The 25,484-nt window shown below is 36.1% G+C and overlaps 1 protein-coding gene across 4 annotated transcripts; it reads left to right on the top strand.

The window, feature by feature from the left end:
- Positions 1–1,018: 1,018 nt before the first annotated feature.
- Positions 1,019–25,484, top strand: LOC111564567 (uncharacterized protein C16orf96 homolog). 4 transcript variants are annotated; one of them, XM_055005316.1, is made up of 19 exons: positions 1,021–1,714; positions 6,628–6,717; positions 7,462–7,539; positions 8,389–8,496; positions 8,801–9,185; positions 11,135–11,217; positions 11,283–11,407; positions 11,636–11,732; positions 13,882–14,082; positions 14,748–14,870; positions 15,532–15,600; positions 16,216–16,380; positions 17,330–17,448; positions 17,712–17,777; positions 17,866–17,967; positions 21,215–21,365; positions 21,666–21,777; positions 23,190–23,303; positions 24,797–25,482. In XM_055005316.1, the coding sequence occupies exons 1-19, from the start codon at positions 1,313–1,315 to the stop codon at positions 24,877–24,879; spliced, it is 2,673 nt and encodes an 890-aa protein (XP_054861291.1). In that variant the 5' UTR covers positions 1,021–1,312; the 3' UTR covers positions 24,880–25,482. The 4 variants fall into 4 exon arrangements, with proteins under 4 accessions (XP_054861293.1, XP_054861292.1, XP_054861294.1 ...); XM_055005317.1 differs by lacking the exon at positions 13,882–14,082 and having other exon boundaries at positions 1,020–1,714; positions 24,797–25,483; XM_055005318.1 differs by lacking the exons at positions 21,215–21,365; positions 21,666–21,777; positions 23,190–23,303; positions 24,797–25,482 and adding an exon at positions 19,867–21,159 and having other exon boundaries at positions 1,019–1,714.

The raw sequence follows: 25,484 nt of genomic DNA on the forward strand, positions 1-25,484 counted from the left end.
TTAATTTTATAAGCAAAATAGATTTAAATGTGACTACAGACCTTTTTTTTTTAACTAGTTTGGGTGTTCATAGTGTCTTATTCTAAATGTTTATATCAAAAAAAGATAAATGACTCAAAAAATAAATAATCTAATTACTTTTTCAGATTTTATTCATGTTTGGCTAACAAAAAACTAATACTACAAACTCAGAAATTACAGCCTCTATTTAAATATCTGAATCAGATATTTTAAAGATGCATCATTCTTGAATTTAACTAACAAAACATATTGAATTATGATAAAATTAACTGAATGACCGTTTATTTTCTTTGTTTTATTAAGTCAAATCACCAGTATTTATTTATGTAACTCATTTAGAAAACAAGATTTTTAACCAGAGTGCTTTCAAATAATATACAATATTTTATGTAGTGCAAATTTACCAGAATATTTCAAATATTAAGGTTAAAACCCAACAATAGGATGTAAAACTGACATGTATCTGATTAACTTAGATATCTGGATTAAGATACTATATTATTAAATACATTGATTTGACTAAATAAATGTTAAGGCCCTACAATATTATTCACCAATAAAAAAATACTTATAAATTTAAATCCTAAAGTTAATGCCCCATGATAGTGTTTGCTAGTTTTCAACACATTTTTTAAAATTAATAAACTGAATTAGTTTATAAAAATTTTACTGACTAATTTAAATATTAAGGTCATGATCCAACCATACAGCTTTTTAAAAATTATTTTTAGTAAATTAGTAAAAAGAAATTACACATTTAATTAGTTCATGCAAATTTAACTAGCTAATTTAAATACAAAGATCCTACCATATGATTTATTGTATACATTTGCATGAATAAATTAAATATCAATGCTGAGATCCTACAATATCGTTTATTATTAGCCAAATTACCTGATTTTTTTTAAAAAAAAGTTTGACGGTTAAAACTGTTACTTTGGATTAAAAATCTAAAGTCACATTCGGTCCAAATAATGAAGTTTAATGATCCGAAATCAGAAAACTGATCATATAAGCAATGAAAATAAAATATTAAGCTATCTTTGTTTACTTTTGTTCGTTGAAAATCCCGTTACTGCAGCCGGACTCTTGTTGCGTAGCAACCAGTAAAGCTTTCAGTTGTCTAACGTGTGAAGCCGCAGCAGGACGGAGAGCTACCGATCCGGTAACCGTTTGACTGACTACCGGAGACACCAAAGGAGACGTTTTGATTGACTTTAGTACTTTATCCGGTGAATTTTTGGCTGTTTAACGGACAGCGGACAGTTTTGGGACTAACGCTCGGACCAAAATGTCACAGAACATCAGCTTGTCCGAGCTCCTCAACGTCTCCATCAGGGAGCCCCGGGGAGGAACCGTTAACTTCTCCGCCCTCCACACGCTGCTGCTGGCCATGCTAAAGCACCTGGACCTGCGGGAGGTGAGTATCCCTTGGATGAACCCTCCTCCTCCCGGGGACCCTCCGCTGGGAGTCTCCGCTCCGGCACCGGGGCGGCAGCGGGACCCGGAGGAGCGGCAACGCCGGGCCGAGAAGCTCATCGCCAGGTCAGAGGAGGAAGCTCCGCCCGGCACCGAGCTCCAGGAGCGCACAGCGTCTCCTCCATCTCCGCCCCCCGCCGGCTCCGGCTCCTCTCAGGCCGCTCAGTGGAGCCTCCAGACCCGCATCCAGAAGTGTGAGGACAGCGTGAGTCAGGTGAGACAGAAACTTCCAAACTGTGAAAAATATCTGAAATGACACTAATTTTATTTATGAATCCACTTTTATTTGATGTTTGTAACCAACTACTCCACCAAGGAACGAGCGGAGTTATGTGAGGATCAGCGTAGGTTTGTCTGTGAATCTGTCTGTCTGTCTGTCTGTGTGAAACATTATTGAAAAACGGAGCAACAGATTTGGATGAAATTTTCAGGGAAGGTCAGAAATGACACAAGGACCAAGTGATTAGATTTTGGCAGTGATGCGGCTTATAGTCTGGATCCACAGCTTTGTTAAGGATTTATCATTAGGAGATATAGCAGCCAGCAGGTCGCTGTAACTATGACAACAAGTGAACACTGTCAGTTACCTGCTGACGATCACATGATTGCAATCCTACTACAAACTGTGATTTATCAAGGCAAATTTGATTAACAAGGCAAAATTATGTAAAATTACAGATTTGTTGATGCAATGCAAAAATGGTAATTTTCCAGAAGCTGAGTTCTCGAAAATACTGTACCAGAAAAATAACTTTTTCATAAGCTATTGGAATTTTCCATATTCAAAATACATTTTCTAGCCTTGTTTGTACACTGGATCAAGTGTGTGTTTGTGCATATACACAAAAAATACGGTTTTAAATGTTATTTTACCTTAAGCATATAAATTAATGGTCTTTTTTGTGCTTTCATAGATGTTTTGATGCATTTCACAAATACAGACACTTTTGTTTGAAAAATAAAATTTAAATGTACAAATTACAGATTTTGCTCTATGAGAAACTGTAAAAATGGTAATTTTCCAGAAGCTGAGGCCTCAGAAAATACTGTAGCCTAATAGAAAATATTCATTTCATAAAATATTGTGATTCACCACAATTTCTGCTAATACATTTTCTAGCCATAGTTGTACATGAGATCAAATACAACACACACATATTTGAAGTGAAACCCACATATATGAAGGGTTTTGAAGTCCATAGGATATATCTTGCATACATTTTTATTGAAAGTAAAAAAAACTAATATTTTTATGTTCATTATGATCATGTCTTTATAAACTGCATAATTATTTATTATGGAAACAATCACTTATTAATAAAAAATGACTGGATATCACTAAAATGTCAACTAAAAAACCATCCAAAGTTAATAACAACCACCTTCTAATTAGCTAAACAACAATAAAATGAGCTTTGATTGTGTTCTTTTTATGAAGTTGAGATAATCATGACAGATATTTATTTTTTTGAAAAATATCAAATTTTATGTGGAAAATAACAAATTGTATCTGTGTTCAAGAAATCACTTTCCACTAAGTTAGCCATTACAAAAACACTTCTCCAGGAAGTGTGTTAATTCCAGATCACATGACCTGCTCCACATGATGTCATTTCCTCCTGAAGAAAAGACTCCAAGGCTTTCTGAGTTATTTAATATAAAGTAGTGTGTGAGTCAAGTGTGGATTTATCACATGTCAACAGGTTTACCACAATATCTTTATAAATAACTTTCAATTTTACTCAGTTGTATATATAATATTTAGAAGAATCTTTCTCTAAAAATGCCATGTGGTGTTTGGTTATAGGCGGCCATGTTGATTTTAGACCTGAAAACAGCAAAAATGTCAACTATGATACAAAAAGTCCCTCAATTATATATTGACCCTTAAACACTTCTGCTGTTAATCAAAGAAATATCCACTTCCAAGATAAAAAAACAACAACATTATTTTGTAAACATCTTTGTTGACCTTAAAAGGCTTTCGATACAATAGATGACACTATACTTTTGAATAAACTGAGTAAATATGGCATCAGAAAACAGTGACTGAACACAGGACTCAAAGCTCACTCTCCTGGTGCAAGAACAACGACTTAAAAGACAATCATTTTAAGGTACAACTGAAAACAACTGGAAACAGTGACTGAAAACAGTGGAAAATGGAAATTAAACACAACAGTAAACAACGACTGAAAAATGTGACCAAAGACCACAGTAAACAGTAACTAAAAGTAAAGCAAACAGTGATTGAAAATGACAAAAACTGTTCTGGAAATCAGCAACTGAAACAGCCACTGCAAAAGACAACAGTGACTGAAAACAACAATTGAAAACAAATAAAGAACGCCTGAAAACAGCAATGGAAAACAACATAAAACAATGGAAAATGGATATTGAAAACAACTGGAAACAGTGACAGAAAACGACGGAAAGCAGTGACTACAGATCAACAGAAAAGAGCAAAACTACATCAGAAAACTGACTGGAAATAAAGGAAGACAGCAACAGAAAACAACGGTAAACAGTGACTGAAAGCAGTGATGGAAAATAACAGAAAACAACTAAAAATGGAAATTAAAAATCACAAAAACAGTCACAAAAAACTACAGAAAACAGTGAGTTAAAATGCCACAAATCCAAGGGACAACACTGGACCCAAACCTCAGTCTTTTGGTTTAAATTTTTTTTTTCTTTTTCCACAGAGTTTAGCTGGAGATTGTTTTCTTAAATTATTATTATTATTTCTGCTTTAATTCCATTAAGTAAAAATCCAGTTATGGTTATTGTTGTATTTATTAATAATCCTAAATCCGTTTTTTCTACACAGATGTACTTGTGTTTTGCTTTTACACAACTATATCCAGAATCTATCCACATATTTAAAGTGTTTTCAAACTAAATGAAACTCTTTCTAAAGACTCGGCTGTTTTCCTGTCAGAGCTCTGACTGTCTGCCAGCAGAACGTCTTCTTCTTCTTCTCTTCCATCTGTTGGACGTTTCATTGCGGCGCTGAGCTGCTGATGACGGATCCGAGAACAAAAGCAGACAGTCGACATCTCAGATGACCTCAGCTTCTGTTCAGGTTTCCACCAGGACAAAACAGCAACAGAAACAGCTACTTAGTTACTTTAACTTAAAAAAATACACAAAATATGAATTCAGACAGTGAAGAGTTGGATGACAGAGTTCTGGTCCAGACTCGGTTCCACTCTTCGGGGTAATTGGGGGTAATTAGCCCCCCTGGAGGCTGTCAGCTGATGAATAGCTGCTGCAGGTGCGGCTGAAGCTCCTCTGAATCATTCATGTCCTCTGTGGGCTCGGCCGGGTCGCTCGGTATCTCTGCCGGATTAACCAGAACCAGGTGACCCGGTGTGACCTCCGCTCACCTGTTCACCTGTCAGAGCAGCGAATAAACCCCCTGCTGGTGACGCTTTGTGTTCAAAGTGCAGCAACAGTCAGCTTCGGTTAATGACTGACTTTTAAATGAGCAGCAGCTTAAAGAATAACAGAACCAGACTGAAGCTTCACAGAACAACTTGGACACTGCATCACCGGCACAGTCGCACAAAAATATACAAGCAACACATTTTATATTCACTAAAACAACTGACAAAATGTTTTCATTTCATTGTTTATTTGTGGCAGGAAACTCTTATCAAATGTCGAACGTTTGTTTTGCATTTGCACAAATACATTTTAAACCAAACCAGAAGTTCTTCTGAAAGTTAACCTCTTGAACAACCGAAGGTGTAGTGTAAGCAGTGGCAGAAAACAGTGACTTAAAACAATGGAAAAACAGTGACAGAAAACAACGTACAACATCAGCTGAGAGTGACAGAAAACAATGAGTAAAAACTACAAAAATGGAAAGCAACTGTTAATAGTGATAGAAAACAACCGAAAAACTAGCAGAAAACAGCAACTGAAAACAACAAAAAACAATTACTAACAGCAGCAGTGGAAAACAGGAGGAAACAGTAACAAAACAGTGACTAAAAACAGCAACTAAAAGCAAAAGAAACAGTGACTGAAAATAACAGAAACCAAACTTAAAGTTAAGGAAAACGGTACCACAAACAACAGAAAACTGTGACTGAAAACAACAGAACACAGCGACAAAAACACTGACCACAAATGGCAGAAAACGATGACTGAAAACGGAAAACAGCAAAAGAAAACAGTGGCTAAAAACAGAAAATAGAAACTAAAAAAACAAGAGAAAACAATGACAATGAGTCCGTGTTACTTTATTTGACAGAAATGTATGATTTTTCTTGTTATTTGTGACCATTTGATGGACAAAAATGTCTAAAAATGTTCAATAAATAAAACTGTAATTAATGAAACAGGCAAAAACAACTGAATTGCTATTTTTATCTTTAATTCTTATCATATTAGTTGCTTCCACGTCTTTGAGGCCCAGTTTTTAGATCTAATGTCCACTTTAAAGCTGTGACGACAGATTAAATATGAGTGTGTAACTTTCAGCTGCCCTCAGATTCAACCCTGAAACGTTGTGTCCTATAAATAAACTCTAAACGAAGCTTGTTGAAGCTTGTTGGCTGAACTAACAGTCGGTTAGTTATTGGAGCTCTGTGGGGTCGAGATGCTTCATTTCACGTCTGACAGCAGTTAAACAGCAGCTCAGGAATTTCCTTTAAATGTTTGCTCTGCTAACAAACCTCACAGGAAGTTAAAATAATCGATTATATGGCCGTGGAAACGGCAACAGCTTGATCTGTGTTTTCTACGACGCTTCGCCTTCGTCTGAGGTCAGAGGTCATAATAACTAAAGATCTTATCTGTGTCTGCAGAATTAAAGCTGTCAAACTGTGAAATGTCTTTGATTTATTAGGAGCCATAATTGTGACAGAACGTAGAAAAACAGTCAGATCTTTTCTTAAACCTAACCAGGTGGTTTTATAGTAAAAACAAAAGAAAACTGATTGAAAACAACTAAGAACAGCAGCTGAAAAATACTAGAAAGGACTGAAAACAATGATGGAAAACCACTGAAAACAGTGACTGAAAATGAGGGGCGGTGCTCAGGTGTATGTCTAATGAGAAGCTTTTTATTTTGTTGTACGTTTTAAAATCATTTAAATTTAAACTCACTGTGTTCAGGTGATGAAAACCATCGAGAAGCTTCACGACGAGAAAAACAACCTGAAGGATGAAATGAAGGCGCTGAGACATGAACAGCAGCTGAGAAAAGTGGGTTCTAATTTCTGGGTTCTAGTGTCCTGGTTGAAATTATTGGGCTCTGGGTTCAAATTTCTGGGTTCTAGTTCTGGGTTCTAATTTCAGGGCTCTCATTTCTTGGTTCTGACCTCTAGTGTCTTGGTTCTAATTTCTGGGTTCTAGTTCCTGGATTCTAACATCTGGGTTGTTATTTCTGGTTTCTAATTTCTGCATTCTAATTTCTGGGTTCTAATTTCTGGATTATGGGTTCTAATTTCAGGGTTTAACTTTCTAGGTTTTGGGTTCTAGGTTCTGGGCTCTGGGTACCAATTTCAGGGTTCTAATTCTGGGTTCTGGGTTCTCTTTTTTGGCTTCCAGTTTCTAGGTACTAGGTTTTAATTTCTGAATTCTGGGTTCTAATTTCTGAGTTCTGGATTCTACATTCAGGTTTCTACTTTCTGGATATTAATTTCTGGGTTCTAGTTTCTGGGTTCTAATTTCTGGGCTCTGGGTTCTAGTTTCTGGGGTCTAATATCTGGGTTCTAATTTCTGGATTCTACATTCAGGTTTCTACTTTCTGGATATTAATTTCTGGGTTGTTGTTTCTGGGTTCTAATTTCTGGGCTCTGGGTTCTAGTTTCTGGGGTCTAATATCTGGGTTCTAATTTCTGGGTTCTGGGTTTTAATTTCAGGGTTCTAGTTTCTGGCTTCTGATTCCTGAGCTCTGGATTCTTCAGAATGAAGTGATGTTTCTCACAGTGAGCTTCTCCTCTGCAGGTGGTTGGTGTCCAGAGTGAAGCAGCCGCTGCAGTGGATCGCTGCTGCCACCGACTGGATGCTCTGGAGGAAGCTGTGGTGAGTTCATGGAAACATTTTTCAGTCTGTTGTTTTTTTACAGTTTGTTTCTGATGAATGTCATAATGTTGATGACTTTAGGTAAAGATTACGTTCCTGTAAAACCTGTTGCTGAGTTTCAGGGTCATAGAATCAAACTGTTGGTTTCATGCTGCTAACTAACTGCTAGAATCAGCTACTGCCCTGCTAATGCTAATCTAAAGATAATATAATCTCATCTAATGTAATCTAAAGCTAAGATAATGCTATGATAATGCTAATTTAATGCTAATATAAAGCTCATCTAAAGGTAATACATTGCTAATCTAAAGCTAATATAATCTCATCTAGTGTAATCTCAATCTAATGCTATGCTAATGCTAATGTAATGCTAATATAAAGCTAATCTAATACTATTCTATTGTTAATTTAATCTCAGCTAATGCCATGCTAATGTAATGCTAATATAAAGCTAATCTAATGCTATTCTATTGTTAATCTAATCTCAGCTAATGCTATGCTGATGCTAATGTAATGCTGATATAAAGGTAATCTAATGCTATTCTATTGTAAATCTAATTTCAGCTAATGCTTGGTAATGCTAATGTAATGCTAATATAAAGCTAATCTAATGCTATTCTAATATTAATCTAACCTTGTCTAATGCTAATTTAATGCGAATAAAAAGTTAATCTAATGCTATGCTAATGCTAATGTAATGCTAGTCTAAAGCTAATCCAGTGCTATGCTACACTAATGCAATGCTAATGCTCATCTACTCCTTATCTAAAGCTAATTTTATGCTAATATAAAGACAATCTAAAGCTAATCTAAAGCTAACCAGTATAACCCTGTGTGTTGCTGTGACAGAGGTCTCTGAGGGCCTCGATTCAGAAGAGTCCAGAAGATCTGAGTCAGTTTGTGACCTGGGATGCCATTCAGTTGGGACTGCTGACTGACAGACAGAACCTGGACCAGGTCAGTTTGTTAGACCAGAACCGGAACCCAGTCTGCTCTGTGAGAGACCTGCATGAGTTAAACAGACTTTAGTAGAAACTTGGTGTCACAGATGCTTTAGTGAGCTCTATGAAGTTCTGGATTTCTGCTGTTCCTTACATTTAACTCGGTTATGAGGTTCAGAACCTCAGTCATGATTTGGAAGATGAACCCAACAGATCATGACTTTTTATTTATGTGGTTCTAAAGACTACAAACATTTAACTGAAATTAAAATCTGTGAAAGGATCAGGAATTTCCTTCAGTGTGTCTCTCCTTTCTACAGGAGCTTGTACTTCCAGGAGTTACTGATGGATCCATCGTAGTCCAACCTGCAGAAGATCCTGACAGAACCACCATCACTGCTCCCCCTCAGTCCAGTTCATCCTCCTCCATTACCCGACCGACAGAACCAACCGCAGAACCAGCAACCATTCCTGAACAGACTTTAACCCAGCAGGCAGATCCACAGAGTAGAGATTCTGGTGGTTCTGCTGCTGCTGGTTCTTCTGTTTCTGCTGCTGCTGGTTCTTCTGCTGCTGATCCTGCTGCTGGTTCTGCTGATGGTTCTTCTGCTGCCAGCCAGCTGGAGGTCCGAGTCTCGGCACTGGAGAAAGGAAAAGTGGACCAGAGCCAGCTGACTCGCCTGAGAGAGAGCCTCACCAATACAGGTAACCTGAGAACACCTGGTATCAGTAGAACCTCACTAATACAGGTAACCTGAGAACACCTGGTATCAGTAGAACCTCACTAATACAGGTAACCTGAGAACACCTGGTATCAGTAGAACCTCACTAATACAGGTAACCTGAGAACACCTGGTACCAGTAGAACCTCACCAATACAGGTAACCTGAGAACACCTGGTACCAGTAGAACCTCATTAATACAGGTAACCTGAGAACACCTGGTATCAGTAGAACCTCACCAATACAGGTAACCTGAGAACACGTGGTATCAGCAGAAGTTTAGTCTTGTTTATGTTTAGTTTAGTCTAGCTTAGTGAAGATAACTTGAGTTTAGTTAGTTTAGTTGAGTCTAGTCTAGTCCAGTTTAATTTGGTTGAACTGAATTTATCTTTTAGTTTAGTTTAGTCTAGTTTAGCCTAGTTTAGTTTTTAGTTTACTTTAGTTTAGTTTTTAGTTTAGTTAGTTAAGTCTAGTTTAGTCTAGTTTTTGCTGTGAGGTTCCCATCAGGCAGATCTGAGGACGCCTCTGGTTTAACACAGCTGTTCACGATGAGCCTGATTGATTCATTGTTGGTGAGAATCAACATGAAACTGAAGAAGGTAAAATTATTTCTCCTCCTGCGTTCATACGAGAAACTATAGTCATGTAATACAGCTTATGAACAGTTTTAATGGCTCAGAGTAACTTTAGTTCTGTCTGATTTAACTTCTACAAGCATAAAATATGAATATTTTCAAAGACATTTGTGAAGTTTTAGCTTCATATATGGAATCATTTTGTCAAGAAATTCCACATTGACTCACTTTAAGCAGGTTTTTTCTCACATTGAAATTTAAGTGTGTGTGTATTTGTTTAAATATGGGCCTATTTTTATTATCAGATATTTAATATTTAATTTGTGTCTTTTTTTGTAATATCTTTGATCACTTAAAGCTGTTTCATCTGGTTTTAAATTTTAAAATGTGTATCTGGAGAGTTAAATGTGTTTTTCCTTCATGAATTTATGATTTTAACATTTCTTCTATTTGAGCTGATTTATAATTGGCTCCTTTTCAAAAAATAATTTCATGGCTTATGCAGTTATAGATCTACAAGTGGGATGTTTTGCATCTTATGTTGTACTTTTTATTTAGGTGTAAGGCTGAGATTTGATCATTTTCCTGACCGAACCACACATGATACATTCAAGGACCATTGGAAAATTGATAATCTATCTGTTCTAGTCTTGTTGTCATTTTGATAAGCTAATGCTATGATAATGCTAATATAAAGCTCATCTAAAGCTAATCCAATATTAATCTAAAGATAATATAATCTCATCTAATGTAATCTAAATCTACTGCGATACTAATGCTAATATAATGCTATATAAAGCTAATCTAATGCTATGCAAATGCTAATCTAAAGCTAATTCAGTGATAATTTAATGCTATGCTACTCTAATGCAGTGCTAATGCTAATGATGCATTCAAGGACCATCGAAAAATTGATAATCTGGCTGTTCTTTTAGTCCTGTTGTCATTTTGATAATAAGCTAATGCTATGATAATGCTAATATAAAGCTCATCTAAAGCTAGTCCAATGCTAATCTAAAGCTAATATAATCTCATCTAATGTAATCTAAATCTAATGCTATACTAATGCAAATTTCATGCTACATAAAGCTAATCTAATTCTATGCTAATTTACAACTAATCCAATGTTAATCTAATGGAATGCTACTGCTAATGCGAATGATACATTCAAGGACCATCAGAAACTTGAAAATCTGGCTGTTCTTTTAGTCTTGATGTCATTTTGATGGCTTTATTTTGAAAGTAAAACACATTTCAAACCAAAGGCAGGTTTTGGTCTTCAGACAGTAAAGTTGTGCATCTTTCAATGAATAAATAATAATAAATAACGATAAATGACGTGATGTTGGGATTCCAGGTTCTCGGGAGGCGTCTCACCTGATGCAGCAGGTGAACCAGCAGAGAGCTCTGATCGACAGCCTGCTGAGCGACAGGGAGAAGGTGAGTCGGGTTGTTTCTGCTTCCTCAGCATCACGTTCTGGTTCTGACCGAGTTTCTGTCCAAAGCTGGAAGAACTGGAGGACATGATCCTGAACCTAAAGAGGCCAGACACAGAACCCAGCTCAGAACCAGACAGTGTGGACTCAGATAGACGATGTCAGGAGCTCAGCCAGCAGGTGTCCTTCCTCAGGTAAAGGCCAGAGTCAGGCTCGGGGTTTGTAGTTTTATCCAGCTAAAAAAAACGGTGCAGTGATGGGCAAAAATCCAAATTTGTCCTCCAATCAGTGCAGCTAATTTGCTTTTGGGTTCTATGAATGTGAGTCTGAGTTCTCAGTTAGTGTTTAGATCAATTCAGATGAATTTAGATGATTTCAGATGAGTTTTATTGTGCGTTCCTTGTTGGTGCGTTGATGTTCAGGAGGTCTGTGCAGAAGCTGGAGGCGGATTTGAAGCAGCTGAAGGTGAAACAGGTTCAGACTGAACAGAAACCAGCAGATCAACATCTACAAGATCAGGTCAGACAGACGACAGTCAGAGGAACAAACTTTTCACCATCAGCACTGAACACTGTAAAAAAAAAAAACTTAATCCAGTACAAAATAAATCAGTGACAGTCTGGCAGCAGAGAAGCCAGAAACACAAGGCTGAAAAATGTTGAAACACAATAACATTTAAAAACTGTGTAAATAAGCAAATAATACTGTAGAGTATGAAGACTGTGTAGTATAAATACTGCAGAGTAAAAAACTGTAGAGGAGGGGTGTCAAACATGTGGCCCATGGACCAAAAGCGGCCCTCCAGAGGGTCCCATCCGGCCGCAGGACAACTTTGCAAAGTGTAAAAGTTACAGAGAAAACATTAACTGCAGATTGTAAATTTGTAAAACTTTAAATTTAAAATAATTTCTACACTGTGTCAAGTTGTTTTGATCATAAAGTAAAATACTAGATTGCTCATTGTTTTGTGTCTCATTTTTGCCATATTTTGTCTTGATTTTGTTGGTTTTTTGTCTTGTTTTTTGTCTGACTTTTATTTGTCTCATGTTTTTGTCGTTTTATGTTTCCTTTTTGTCTCACTTGTTTTTGCCTTATTTTTGCCATTTTGTGTTTTGCTTTATTTGTTGTTTTTGTCTCATTTTTGTCGTTTTCTGTATTTTTTTGCCTCGCTTTTTTCGTTTGTCCATTTTATTGTCACTTTGTGTCTTGTTTTTGTAATATTTTGTCTTGTTTGTTGTTTTTTTGTCTTTTTTTGTGTCTGACTTTCGTTTTGTTCATAAAGTAAAATACTATATTGTTCAGTTCCAGATACCTGTGACAAAATTTTTTGTCTTTGTAGATCCACTATGATCTGTAAGTTGTAATGTGTAAATGATAAACTGAGTCATAATATTGTTAAAATTTTACTTCTTAAAAAAATAATTTTCACATTGTTCATAATGTTTTGTGTAAAGATAATTTCTTAAATGTGAACTTTTTCAGAATGTACTTTTTTTTACATGATAAAAAAAAATGGAGTTATGGTTATCTATAGGTTTTGATGTTATGATTGTCTGGTACGGCCCACTTGAGGTCAAATTGGGCTGAATGTGGAACCTGAACTAAGATGAGTTTGACACCTCTGCTGTAGAGTATAAAGACTGTAGAGTATAAAGACTGTAGAGTATAAAGACTGTAGAGTATGAAGACTGTAGATCAGGGGTGTCCAACTCATCTTAGTTCAGGTTCCACATTCAGCCCAGTTTGACCTCAAGTGGGCCGGACCAGGAAAATCACAGTATAATAACCTATAAATAACCACAACTCGAAATTTTAATCACAGGTATCTGGAACTGAACAATATAGTATTTTACTTTATGATCAAAATGACAAAGTCAGACAAAAAAAGACAAAATATTACAAAAATGAGGCACAAAACGACAAAAATGAGAAAAAAAATGACAAAATAAGAGAGAAACGACTTGAAACAAAACAAAAAAGAGACAAAAAATTTTACAAAAAAGTTACAAAGCAACAAAAAATGGACAAACGACACAGCCGAGACAAAAAACACAAAATGACAAAAACAATGCACAAAAACAAATAAAGCAAAACACAGAATTACAAAAATGAGACACAAAAATTATACAAATGACACAAACACAAGAAAATGACAAATACAAGAAACAAAACAACAAAAACAGTAGACAATCAACACATGCAAGACGAAAACCCCTGCAAAACAACAGAAACGACACACAAAACAACAAATACCAGAAACAAAATGACAAAAACATGAGACAAACAACAAAAGCCAGACAAAAAAGACAAGAAAAACAGGACAAAATATTACAAAAATGAGGGGGACACAACAACTCGTCGTTGTCTAGAAATTTTTTTAAATTCATAGTTTTCAAATTGACAGTTTGCAGTTAATGTCTTGGCTGTCATTTTTACACTTCACAAAGTCGTCCCACGGGCCGGATAGAACCCGCTGGCGGGTCGGTATTGACCCGCGGGCCGCATGTTTGGCACCCGTGCTGTAGAGTATAAATAATGTAGAATACAGGGACTGTACAGTTTGAAGACTGCAGATTATACATACTGTAGAGTATAAATATAGTGTTTCAGTGGAGTATGAAGACAGAATTAACTCCAGTGGTTGTTTTCCCTCCTGGCCCTCCGTCAGCTGGATGATCTGAGGAGTTTATTAGAGGAGGTGATGCTGAACCAGGATCCTCAGATGAAGGATCATGAAGACCAATCAGAGAGTTCAACCAGCAGGAAGCCGAGGCTTCAGTTTAAAGTCAACGATCAGCTGCAGGACTCAGAAAATGAGACGATCCAGCAGCAGAGTGAAGACAGAACACAAAGACTGCAGGAAAGACAGGCAGGTTAACCACTAAACATTGTATATAATATAGAGTCAGTCGATAAACACATCACTGCAGGACGGTCAGGAAACACATGCAGGTTAACCAGGGAACTCTGCTGGATCTAAACATCCATACAGTCTATAAATCCACCAGAGTGGAGAGGAAACACTCCTGGACACACGTCTAATCTTCTAAACTCTTCATAAGTACACGTTAAATAAAATACTGTGAAAATCTGGCAGCAAGGTGTCAAAAATAATCTGTTTATAGATGTCAGAATACTGTAACAACTAAAAACTGTGAATAAACAGCAAATATCTGTAAAATTATGATGTTTTTAGCAGATTTAAATAAAATAAAAACAGTGGGACTTTATGGGCAAACATTGTGAAAGAACAAATTACTGTTTATAAAAATAAAAATCTTTGCTGTGCACATTATTTACGGTTTTGGTCTGTTTTTTGGTCTGCAATTTAACAGACAGGGACATCTGTAGAATAATGACCTTTTTAAATCCTTTATGCTACTTAAAAATACATTAAACTAGTGTAATTTACTGGTCAAATGTTGGTAAACTGATTATTAATATTTGTAAAAGTATAGATTTATTTATGTACATTTTTTTAATGGTTCGTGTATAAATTCATAGTTTTTTTCTGTGATTCTGTGTGTTTGTCAGAATGTGCAGCTGCTCAACGACGTCCAGAATTCAGTTCTGCAGCTTCAGGCTGATTATGAAAAGCTGCAAGAAATAACCGGAGGTTTGTGTGAAGACAGCCAACAGATGCAGAACCACATCGAGGTAAAAGAGACAACAATTTAACTGATATCAACATGAAACATCAGTTGATTCCTAGATTATTATTTGATAATAAAAGTTTTCTCATTTTACTGTTTGTATCTGCAAATGTGGCATTATGCATCTAAAAAATTAGCTCCATGTTTTTATGAATAAAATGTTCTATAAATCAGACTGTGAATAATATATGAACAAAACCTTTCATTCAAACCTTCAGAAGTCCAGATTTCTGCATCAGAGTCAGAGAAAAAACTCAAAGATATGTTGAGTAAAATTCTATAGATTCTATTGGAAATCTTTATTTTATAAATAAATATCATGAAACTTCTCCAGTTGTAGTTTTCTGAAGTTTGCAGTTTAAATCTGCAGATGTTGCATCAAGTTTCCAGAGCAGAAATCTGAACAGAGAAAAAAATCAGCGTCAAAATTTTAGTTTTATTTACTGACATATTAGAGTCAAAGGTTTTCACAGGGGAGATTTTGAACGTTTCTTTTTATTACTGCTCTTTTTAAAGCTTTCTACAGTGTCACAAGTCCCTGTGAAACATTTTATGGCTTTAAAACTGTTAAAACAAAGCAAATCAACCAAAAACAAAGCAGAATTTTCTACCTGATGTTTCTCTGCCTCCTGATATTAGTGTTGAACTGTTGATTGTTTCTACAGAAGCTGTTCAGGACGACGGAGCAGCTGGAGGTGAAGAAAGCCGACAAGCAGATGGTGGAGACGGAAATAGTGAGAGCTTCTTCTTTAACCCTCGTGTCGTCCTGCGGGTCAAATTGATCCGTTTTAAAGTTTGAAAATGTGGGGGGAAAAAATGTTCACAGTGAAACTTCTGATGTCCACATTTTCAAAATTTTTGAACATTTTTTGGTGGAAAAAAAGAAATGTTAAAAAATGTTTAAGAACATTCACAAAAAAATCTACCAAAATCCATTTTGGTTGATTTTTTTTGTGAATGTTCTTAAAGAAAATATTAGAAGCTTTACTGATATATATGTAATCACTTTAGATATTTTTAGGATTTTTTTTTGAAAATGTTTACATTTTTTTTGTAAATATTCGCAAGAATTTTCTTGCCAAATTTGGGGGATTTTTTAAAATAAAACTTTTAAGGGAAACTTTTAAGGAATTATTGGAATTTTCTTCCTGAAGGCTTTGCAAATTTTCAGAAATTTGTTGAATTTTTTTCTGAATTTTGGGATTTTTTTCAGACAAGGAAGCAACATTTTTTGGTGCCTGTAAATGAAGACAGCAGGAGGATTAACAGTGCAATGACTGGTTTTACTGTCAGATTAGGATCTTCATTGTTCTACAGGTGTTCATGTCTGAGCTGCTGTTTCCTCTCAGAAAGCAGATAAATGTGTTCTGGACACAAAAGTGAGTCGGCTGCAGCTGGACCTGGTCCGAGAACAACTGACCTCCATGTTCCACGAGCTGCTCAACAAGGTGACGGATCAGGAACAAGACTGGAGCAAAGTGATGGAAAGACTCTCCACTGAGATGGAGTGTAAGGTACAAATATTATAATTACACATATACACTATACGTCCATATAGAAAGTCTCACACTCTAATATTTTGTTGGACTGCTTTTACCAGTCCGTCTACATTCCAACCCTCACCTATGGTCATGATCTCTGGGTAGTGACTGAAAGAACAAGATCACGGATACGAGCGGCTGAAATGAGCTTCCTCTGCAGGGTGTCTGGGCTCAGCCTTAGACATACGGTGAGGAGCTCAGACATCCAGAGGAAGCTTGGAGTAGAGCTGCTGCTCCTTCGGGTTCAAAGGAGCCAGTTGATTCAGATGCCTCCGGGGAAGCTTCCTTTGGAGGTTTTCAGAACACGTCCACCTGGGAGGAGACACCTGGGCAGACCCAGAAGTCGCTGTAGGGTTTATTTATCTGGTCTGGCCTGGGAACAGGCAGGCCAATAATTTGACCCTTCTGAGACAGATTAACATCCTTTCCAAGATCACAGGATATGAGAAGTTCCTCACTGCATCAGCTGGGGTTAAATAAGTTGTTGCAGCTGAAACGTATTCATCGCTGCAGTCCTTATGGAAGGCTCTTATCTGTTTGCTTAGTTAAATCCAGGTGATGACTTTTTTTGGCCAGGCAGTGTATGAATGAGTGTAAGGATGGTAAATCCTTTTTTAAAGTATAATTTTGCAGGTTTGTTATTTCACAGGTAAAAGTTGAAGAAATACGTATTTATTGACGCGACCTTAAAACTGACAATATTTTAGTGTATTTGAATAAAATATAATACAATTATTTTACAGATATTTGCTGTTATTTGACAGAAACATTATGCACATTCTGGGTGAAAATTATGCAGATTTTTAAAGACTGTTTCTCATTTTCCAGATAAAATGCAGTAAAGTGACAGAAATGAAGCTCCCCTTCAGTCCGTCCTGATGTGCAGTTTTCTAACTTTTCTATCGTTTCCGTGATTAAACAGCTGAACAGAATCGAGTTGGACTCAGTGAAGAAGCAGCTGGAGGATCTCTGGAAGAACATCCAGGAGAAGCTTCAGGCTCAGGAGGCTCCAGAACACGAGGACGCTGCCGGAATCAGGAAGTGAGTTTAAACCACATCATGAGACAGGATCAGTCCGTCTGTAGGTGTTTCTGAAGCTCTTTTTATGTGTTCATGTGTAGTTTTTAAAATTCACTCTACATTCTCAAAAAAAATTCCATTGCTGTTGCCATTTATTCACATTCAGTGACGTCTTTTTACATGTAGCATCATTTCCAGCTCTGTCTTCATGTCCGTGTGTTTTCACATCTGTCAGTGCAGCTGCGTCACTGTGAACATGCAGGTTTGTGTGTTTGTGTTTGCAGGCAGCTGGTTGACAGATTCCACTGCCTCTCCTGCGACAGGCCGATAGTCAAACACATTCCTGGACCGTGAGTCAGCAAAAACACCACAACATAGAGGTTCATGTTCACCACACACAACGGTCTGACTTCTGTTTCTGTTCTCCTCCATCTAAAGTCATCTGGAGACACTGCCTTCGTCTCCAGCGTTTCCATCCCATAAGTCCATGAGGCCGTTTACTGTCTACGCTGTGGAGCAGCTCCGGCAGCAGCATAGGAGGTAAGGCTGGTTCATATTCATCCAGGAGTTAGACCGGTTCATATTCATCCAGGAGTTAGACTGGTTCATATTCATCCAGGAGTTAGACAGGTTCATATTCATCCAGGAGTTAGACCTGTTCATATTCATCCAGGAGTTAGACCGGTTCATATTCATCCAGGAGTTAGACCGGTTCATATTCATCCAAGAGTTAGACCGGTTCATATTCATCCAGGCGTTAGACCGGTTCATATTCATCCAGTAGTTAGACCGGTTCATATTCATCCAGGAGTTAGACAGGTTCATATTCATCCAGGAGTTAGACCTGTTCATATTCATCCAGGTGTTAGACCGGTTCATATTCATCCAGGAGTTAGACCTGTTCATATTCATCCAGGAGTTAGACCGGTTCATATTCATCCAGGAGTTAGACCGGTTCATATTCATCCAGGAGTTAGACAGGTTCATATTCATCCAGGAGTTAGACCTGTTCATATTCATCCAGGAGTTAGACTGGTTCATATTCATCCAGGAGTTAGACAGGTTCATATTCATCCAGGAGTTAGACCTGTTCATATTCATCCAGGCGTTAGACCGGTTCATATTCATCCAGTAGTTAGACCGGTTCATATTCATCCAGGAGTTAGACAGGTTCATATTCATCCAGGAGTTAGACCTGTTCATATTCATCCAGGTGTTAGACCGGTTCATATTCATCCAGGAGTTAGACCTGTTCATATTCATCCAGGAGTTAGACCGGTTCATATTCATCCAGGAGTTAGACCGGTTCATATTCATCCAGGAGTTAGACAGGTTCATATTCATCCAGGAGTTAGACCTGTTCATATTCATCCAGGCGTTAGACCGGTTCATATTCATCCAGGAGTTAGACCTGTTCATATTCATCCAGGAGTTAGACCGGTTCATATTCATCCAGGAGTTAGACCGGTTCATATTCATCCAGGAGTTAGACAGGTTCATATTCATCCAGGAGTTAGACCTGTTCATATTCATCCAGGAGTTATATTGGTTCATATTCATCAAGGAATTAGACCTGTTCATATTCATCCAGGAGTTAGACAGGTTCATATTCATCCAGTAGTTATATTGGTTCATATTCATCCAGGAGTTAGACGGTTCATATTCATCCAGGAGTTATATTGGTTCATATTCGTCAAGGAATTAGACAGGTTCATATTCATCCAGGAGTTATATTGGTTCATATTCATCCAAGAGTTAGACAGGTTCATATTCATCCAGGAGTTAAACAGGTTCATGTTCATCCAGGAGTTATATTGGTTCATATTCATCCAGGAGTTAGACAGGTTCATATTCATCCAGGAATTATACAGGTTCATCTGCATCCAGGAGTTAGACAGGTTCCTATTCATCCAGGAGTTAAACTACACTAGAGTTCTGATTTACCAGAAACATTTCTGTCATAAACTCTGGTTATTTAAACTAATAACTTTATATGTCAGATATTTTCAAAAATATTTTATTCCATATCTGCCTGTTGACCCACTTTCAGCAAGGTTTATTTATATATGTATATATATATATATATATATATATATGTATGTATGTATGTATGTATGTATGTATGTATATATATATATATATATATATATATATATATATATATATATATATATATATATATATATATATGAAAAATATCTACAGACACAAAATGACCACAAAAGGAAAAGTGTTGACCGGCTTTCAACAGTATAAATGTCAGGTTTTCATCTTTATTAGTTCCTCAGATATTGTTATTCAAACAGTTTAATTTAATGTGAAGAAAAACCTGCTAGAAACGGATCAATGGATAATTTTTAAACTTTTCATTCCAGAAAGTATTTAAAATATGTTGTAAAATTTCAGGTGGAATAATCTGACTCTAATTTTCCGTTTCAGTCTGAAACCAGGAACGAACCGCTTCAACTTTAAGCTTCGTAACTCGGTCAGGAGGAGGCAGGTAGAGAACTTAGAGAAGCAGAACCAGAACCCAGCAGGAGACCAGCAGTGAGTCAGGAAGGAGGAGGAGCTTAATGGATTCACATCGACTAATAAAAACTGTTTCTATCAGTTCATCTGTTATTTCACTCCTTATTCAGAACACAGGTTTGATTTTCAGTCATGAACCTGCTGAAGCCTTTTCTGTCTCATTTTCCTTCACCATGATCAGAGACAAAGAGCAGTTAGTACTTTTCCCTTAAGGTGTAAACTTTTAGAGGTAGATAGATTCTGAATAGAATCTGGTAAATTCATCATTAACTGTCAATAAATCTCAAATTTTTATCTTCAAATATGTTTTGACAGAATAATGGAAAGAGACCAAAATTACAGAAAAAGATGTAGAAATGACACGAAACATGCAAAAAGGTGACAAAGAAACACAAAAATCTGTAAAAATGACACACAAGATGCAAAAAGATAACAAAAAGTGACATAAATGCACAAAAACATGACAAATTTTTTAAAAAAACGTGAAAATAGCACAAAAATAGGCATAAAAGATGCAAAAATACACAAATAGATGCAGAAATGACACAAAACATGCGAAAAGATAATAAAAATACACAAAAAGATGCAAAAATAAAAATACACAAAAAGATGCAAAAATAAAAATACACAAAAAGATGCAAAAAGTAACACAAATATACACAGATGCTGACAAAAATACACAAACCATGCAAAAATAAAGCAAAAATACACAAAAACATGCTGTGATTGAACAGTTTATTTGCTAGTTTTCACTGTTATACATGTTAAGTAATACTTTTCATCACTAAAGAATGATGGGACAAAGTGCAAAAAGATGAGAAAAATACACAAAAAGAGGCAAAAATAACACAAAAGATCCAAAAAAAACACAAAAGATGCAAAATTTCACAAAAGATAAAAATACACAAAAGATGCAAAAATGACAAAAATGCACAAAAAGATGCAAAAATACAAATACACAAAAAGGTACAAAATACGCAAAATACACAAAAAGATGCAAAAATAACACAAAAATACACAGAGGCTGACAAAAATACACAAAACCATGCAAGAAGAGGACAAAAATACACAAAAAGATGAGAAAAATACACAAGAAGATGAGGAAAATACACAAAAAGAAGCAAAAATAACACAAAAGATGCAAAAAATCAGAAAAAGATGCATTATTATTATTGTTGTTATTATTACTGCTATGTCAGTAGTATAATGTTAGCTGAGTCTCGGCAGGTGATGATTTCTGTACTTCCTGTCTGAGCAGCGATCGTATCTCGGAGCTGACTGACTTGGGTCACCTGGTCGTGTCCCGGAGCTGTGGGGGGAGTCACACCAACACCTGGACCAATCACAGACGAGGAAACCTGCAGCACCTGAAGCACCACGGACCAATCGAAGGAGATGCTGTGATCCAGGTAGAAGATCTGAGACTAAAGATCTCCAGCAACTTCATTAATGATCAGAGTTCTACCTTCATGCTGTGAATATTTCCAGAGTTCCAGCTCCTTTACGTTCATAGAGGCGGGTCCAGATTTGTCACTTTTTAATGGACTTTTTCTGTTCCATTTTCATCAGTTCATTAATAAAGTTACCGGAGATGGTTCTGACTTGTAACTTTAATCAGATTTAATTCTGTTTTCTCGGTTTACACACACATCCTGTTTTTTTTGTGTGTTTTTATGGTGTTTTATGTGTTTCTATGGTGTTTGTGTCAGTCTGAGGAGGTGGACATCGTGGGACAGGACGGTCACATCTATAAAGGTCGACAAAACGTCTCCACCTCCAGGAACATGGAAACTAAACTACCTACAATCTCCACCAAAGACGGTGAATGTTCTCCACATGTATGACCTGTGATGTTTTAGTGATTTTATGACACTGAACCACCTTCAGAATCTGCTGTGAGCCTCATTTCAATATTTATACTGGATGTCACATATGGTTAGTTCAAGGACTGTCTGGAAGATGAAAGTTGTTCCTGTTTGAACAGCTGCTGCTGATGAATGGAGTCAGTTCTGCAGGTTTGAGGTTTCAGAGAGTTAAATAAGTTAAAGTTAATAGTTAAATAACAGTAAATTATTTTTTTTATTTACGATCCAAAACTAGGTTCTGTAAAAATATTTTGGCAGAATTTGGGGAATTTTATGTTTTCAGATCTTGAATTTTTGTATTTTCACCCTCAAAAAAAAAACCCAGTGAAGCCATTTTTAGGGTTCAGTATCTCCAGAAATAAAACTTCAACAACCACAAAATGTGGTGAAGACACAGACAGAATAGTTTATAGTAGATCAGAATGGTTGGATGGATTCAGCAGAGGACAAAATGTTAACTAATGTTTAGTGAAAACAGAAGGAAGCGCTGAAATTCCAATCCATGCTGGTATTATGTCTCCAGAAAGTTCCTGTAAGTGTCTATATATGGATGGATGCCCATTTCCTACAGTCTTTGGTCGACATTTCACCCATACAAGATTGCAGTTTTTCATTATTCTGACTTAAAATTAGTCCAAAATACAACAAATCTAGTCAAAAATATGTACAAAATTACTTTAAATGTATCCAAATGTACCTAAAGCTGTCAAAAACATCAATAATAAATACAGATTGGTTCTTTACAATGGAAAAAAATACACAACTTTTAAATGAGAGCTGTTTTGTGATTGAAGAAAGTTTTTATAAATGTAACCCTCCAGTTTTTGGGTTTTTTTTTTTTTTTTTTGCTATTTTGACTTTAAATTTGTCAAGAATTACTAAAAATGGTTCAATAGGATGATATTTAAGATTTAATGGCCTGTGAAAATGGAATAAAGTGCAGAATGTTCAATCCAGACTGGTCCATAAAGTTCCTGTAAGTGTATTTATATGGATGGATTTCACCAACTTTTGAGGCTCAAACATCAGTACAATCTGATGTGTGGAAGGTTTGAACAGACAAGGTTCCAGTTTTTAGATATTTTGACTAAATGTTGACTCACTGGTAGGAAACATAAACTGGTGTTCATAGAGGTCTAGATGTTGGTGTTCTATGTGCAGAATTACAAACTGCGTCATGTTTAATTAACAACGTATGAGGCTTAATTTGCCTTAAAGAATTTTCTCATGTATTTATTTCAAATGTTGGTCTGATGTTCCTGAGACAAGAAGCTTCAGATCCGAGTCAGATTTATTAGAACTTTATTATCAGACAGAACTGTTAAAATGTTCTTCATGTTCTTCATGTTTCCCGTTTTCTGGCTGCAGCTTCGTCGAAGACCAAAGACAAAACCAGAAACTCTCCGTGTCACAAACCTGCTGCGTCTCCGGAGAGTCACCAACCGCAGTTCAGTGCCAGAACCAATCAGGGCAGCCGCTCAGGTGAGTCACATGACAGGTGAAGCTCCAAACAGAGAGCGTTGATTCAGACAGGAAGTGACTCAAACAGAAACTGAAGAGCAGAAATGTGACGTTTTGGAGCATTTTTCTGTCCAGATGTGGAAGAAACAGAATTTAATCTATTTATTTTAGTAAACAGCTGCAGACTGATAACAGACTCAGAGCTCCATTATTTCCATACTAGTTTTTAGGTGATCTCAGGTTTGTTTTGTTTGGTTTTACTTCTGTTGTGTTCATTTTTCATCTTGTTTTAATTGTTTTGTGTCTTTCTGTGGTTGTTTTTGTACATATTTGTAGTTGTTTATGTCTGTTTTTAGCTTTTTTTTTAGTGTCTTTGCTGCTGCTTTTTTTTCAGTTTGCATAGATTTTGCACCTGTTTGTCATAATATTTTGTGTGTTTTCAACAGTTTTTATCTTTCTGGACATTTTGTGTGCATTTTTTTTGTTTTGTATCTATTTTGCTGTTTTTGTGTGTCTTTATAGATGTCTGTGTCTCCTTTTGGCTGTTTTGTAGCTATCAGTATTTGTTTTGAGTAACATTCAAATACGCATGGATTCAGAACACGGTTTCTGAATATTTGTAATACAGAAACAGTTCTGCAGTTTTATTTTCACTGTCCAGAATATCAGATCACATCATCTGTTAATTGAAATTTTTTTTAAAAGTGCAATTCCGATGAATTTTGCAAAAGTATGTTTTCATGTCAATTTTTTCTGAAAACATTTCTTTAACAAATGGGAATTTTCTGGTTATTCAGTCAATTTTTTTGTAATTTTATTTATGCTTTTGTATATTTCAGAAATAAAGGGGAAAAAATCTGTAAAATATGAAAGAAAATTCAATAAAATTACACATTTTTGAGTAAAATTTCAGATAAAATTTGAACTGATATCACCATGAAATTTACTGTCGATTACTGACAATAATATAATAATTCCTTCTGTCATAAGTTTTCTGCAGTTTTCTGTATGAATATGCAAATAAAGTTCCATAAATTTCAAAATGAAGAAATTTGCAAATAATTTCCTGAAATGTAAATGTTGATAAAACCAGCTTCAAAATTTCATTTTTTTTTGTGTTGACATATTCAACCACTCAAATAAATTGCCACATGCACAAAAAAAGAAATATTTTCTCCATGTTTTTAGAAATAAAAAGTTCAATAAAACAATGAACTAAACTCTCAGTAAAAACGTTCACAATTCAAACAGAACTAAAACTGGAGAACATCAGATTTCTGGATCAGAGTTGGAGGAAAATACACAGAACTCTGCATTTTTATTTGAAACTACAATTTTATTTTCAGGTTTTAAAAAAAGTCCAGTTTATTACTTACAAGTTTTCAGAAGTTTTCTATTAACTTGCGCAAAAAAGTTTATTTCCAGAAGAGAAATGTGACTATTGATATGAGCAGCTGAAGGAAATAAATCCTGCAGATGTAGTTTTTTGATCCTCTTCCTGTTTCCTGCTGCAGCCTCCAGCCTGTCGGGCCGTGATTGGCCGGTTTCAGCTCTCGGTTGTGCGTCTCAGAGCAGCAGTGAACCGGTGGGCCTGTAGGCGGCGCTGCAGAGTCAGAGGTAACGGGACAGACCGCTGCACTACACCTCCCACAATGCACCTGCACACACTGACTTCAACATATCCGACTTATTATAACAGTTAACAAATCTGAGTGGAAATAAAGTCACTTCCTGTTGCTGTTTTTCACATTAAAGGATTTCCTGATGGTAACGAATTCCTCAAAACTTCTCAAATTTTTCATTCTCTGTTGGTTTTAAACACTAAAGCAGGAAACGATGTATTTTAAGGGACTATTTTCAGCATTAATCATCAGACAGACTTCAGGGGATTCGTCCTCCTTAATATGTACAAAACTTGTATTTTAACATGAAAACTTTTCCTCATTTTGCCCGAGTTTATTGTTTCGCTTCACGTTATTAAAAACGTTTCAACCATAAATTAATACGGAAAACAACATACTGGTTCATAAAATCCCCCAAAATTTAAAATAAATCTGCACCAAATCACTTTTTGTTGCTGTTTTCTCAATTAAAGGGCCATATGGTTTTATTCAGGTTTTGTTCAGGTTCTACTCCGGTCCTCTTCTGATGTTATTCTGGTTTGATTCTGGTTCTATTCAAGTTTTATTCTGGTTTGATTCT

This window comes from Amphiprion ocellaris, chromosome 19 (genome assembly GCF_022539595.1).
Source record: "Amphiprion ocellaris isolate individual 3 ecotype Okinawa chromosome 19, ASM2253959v1, whole genome shotgun sequence".
Lineage (NCBI taxonomy): Eukaryota > Metazoa > Chordata > Actinopteri > Pomacentridae > Amphiprion > Amphiprion ocellaris.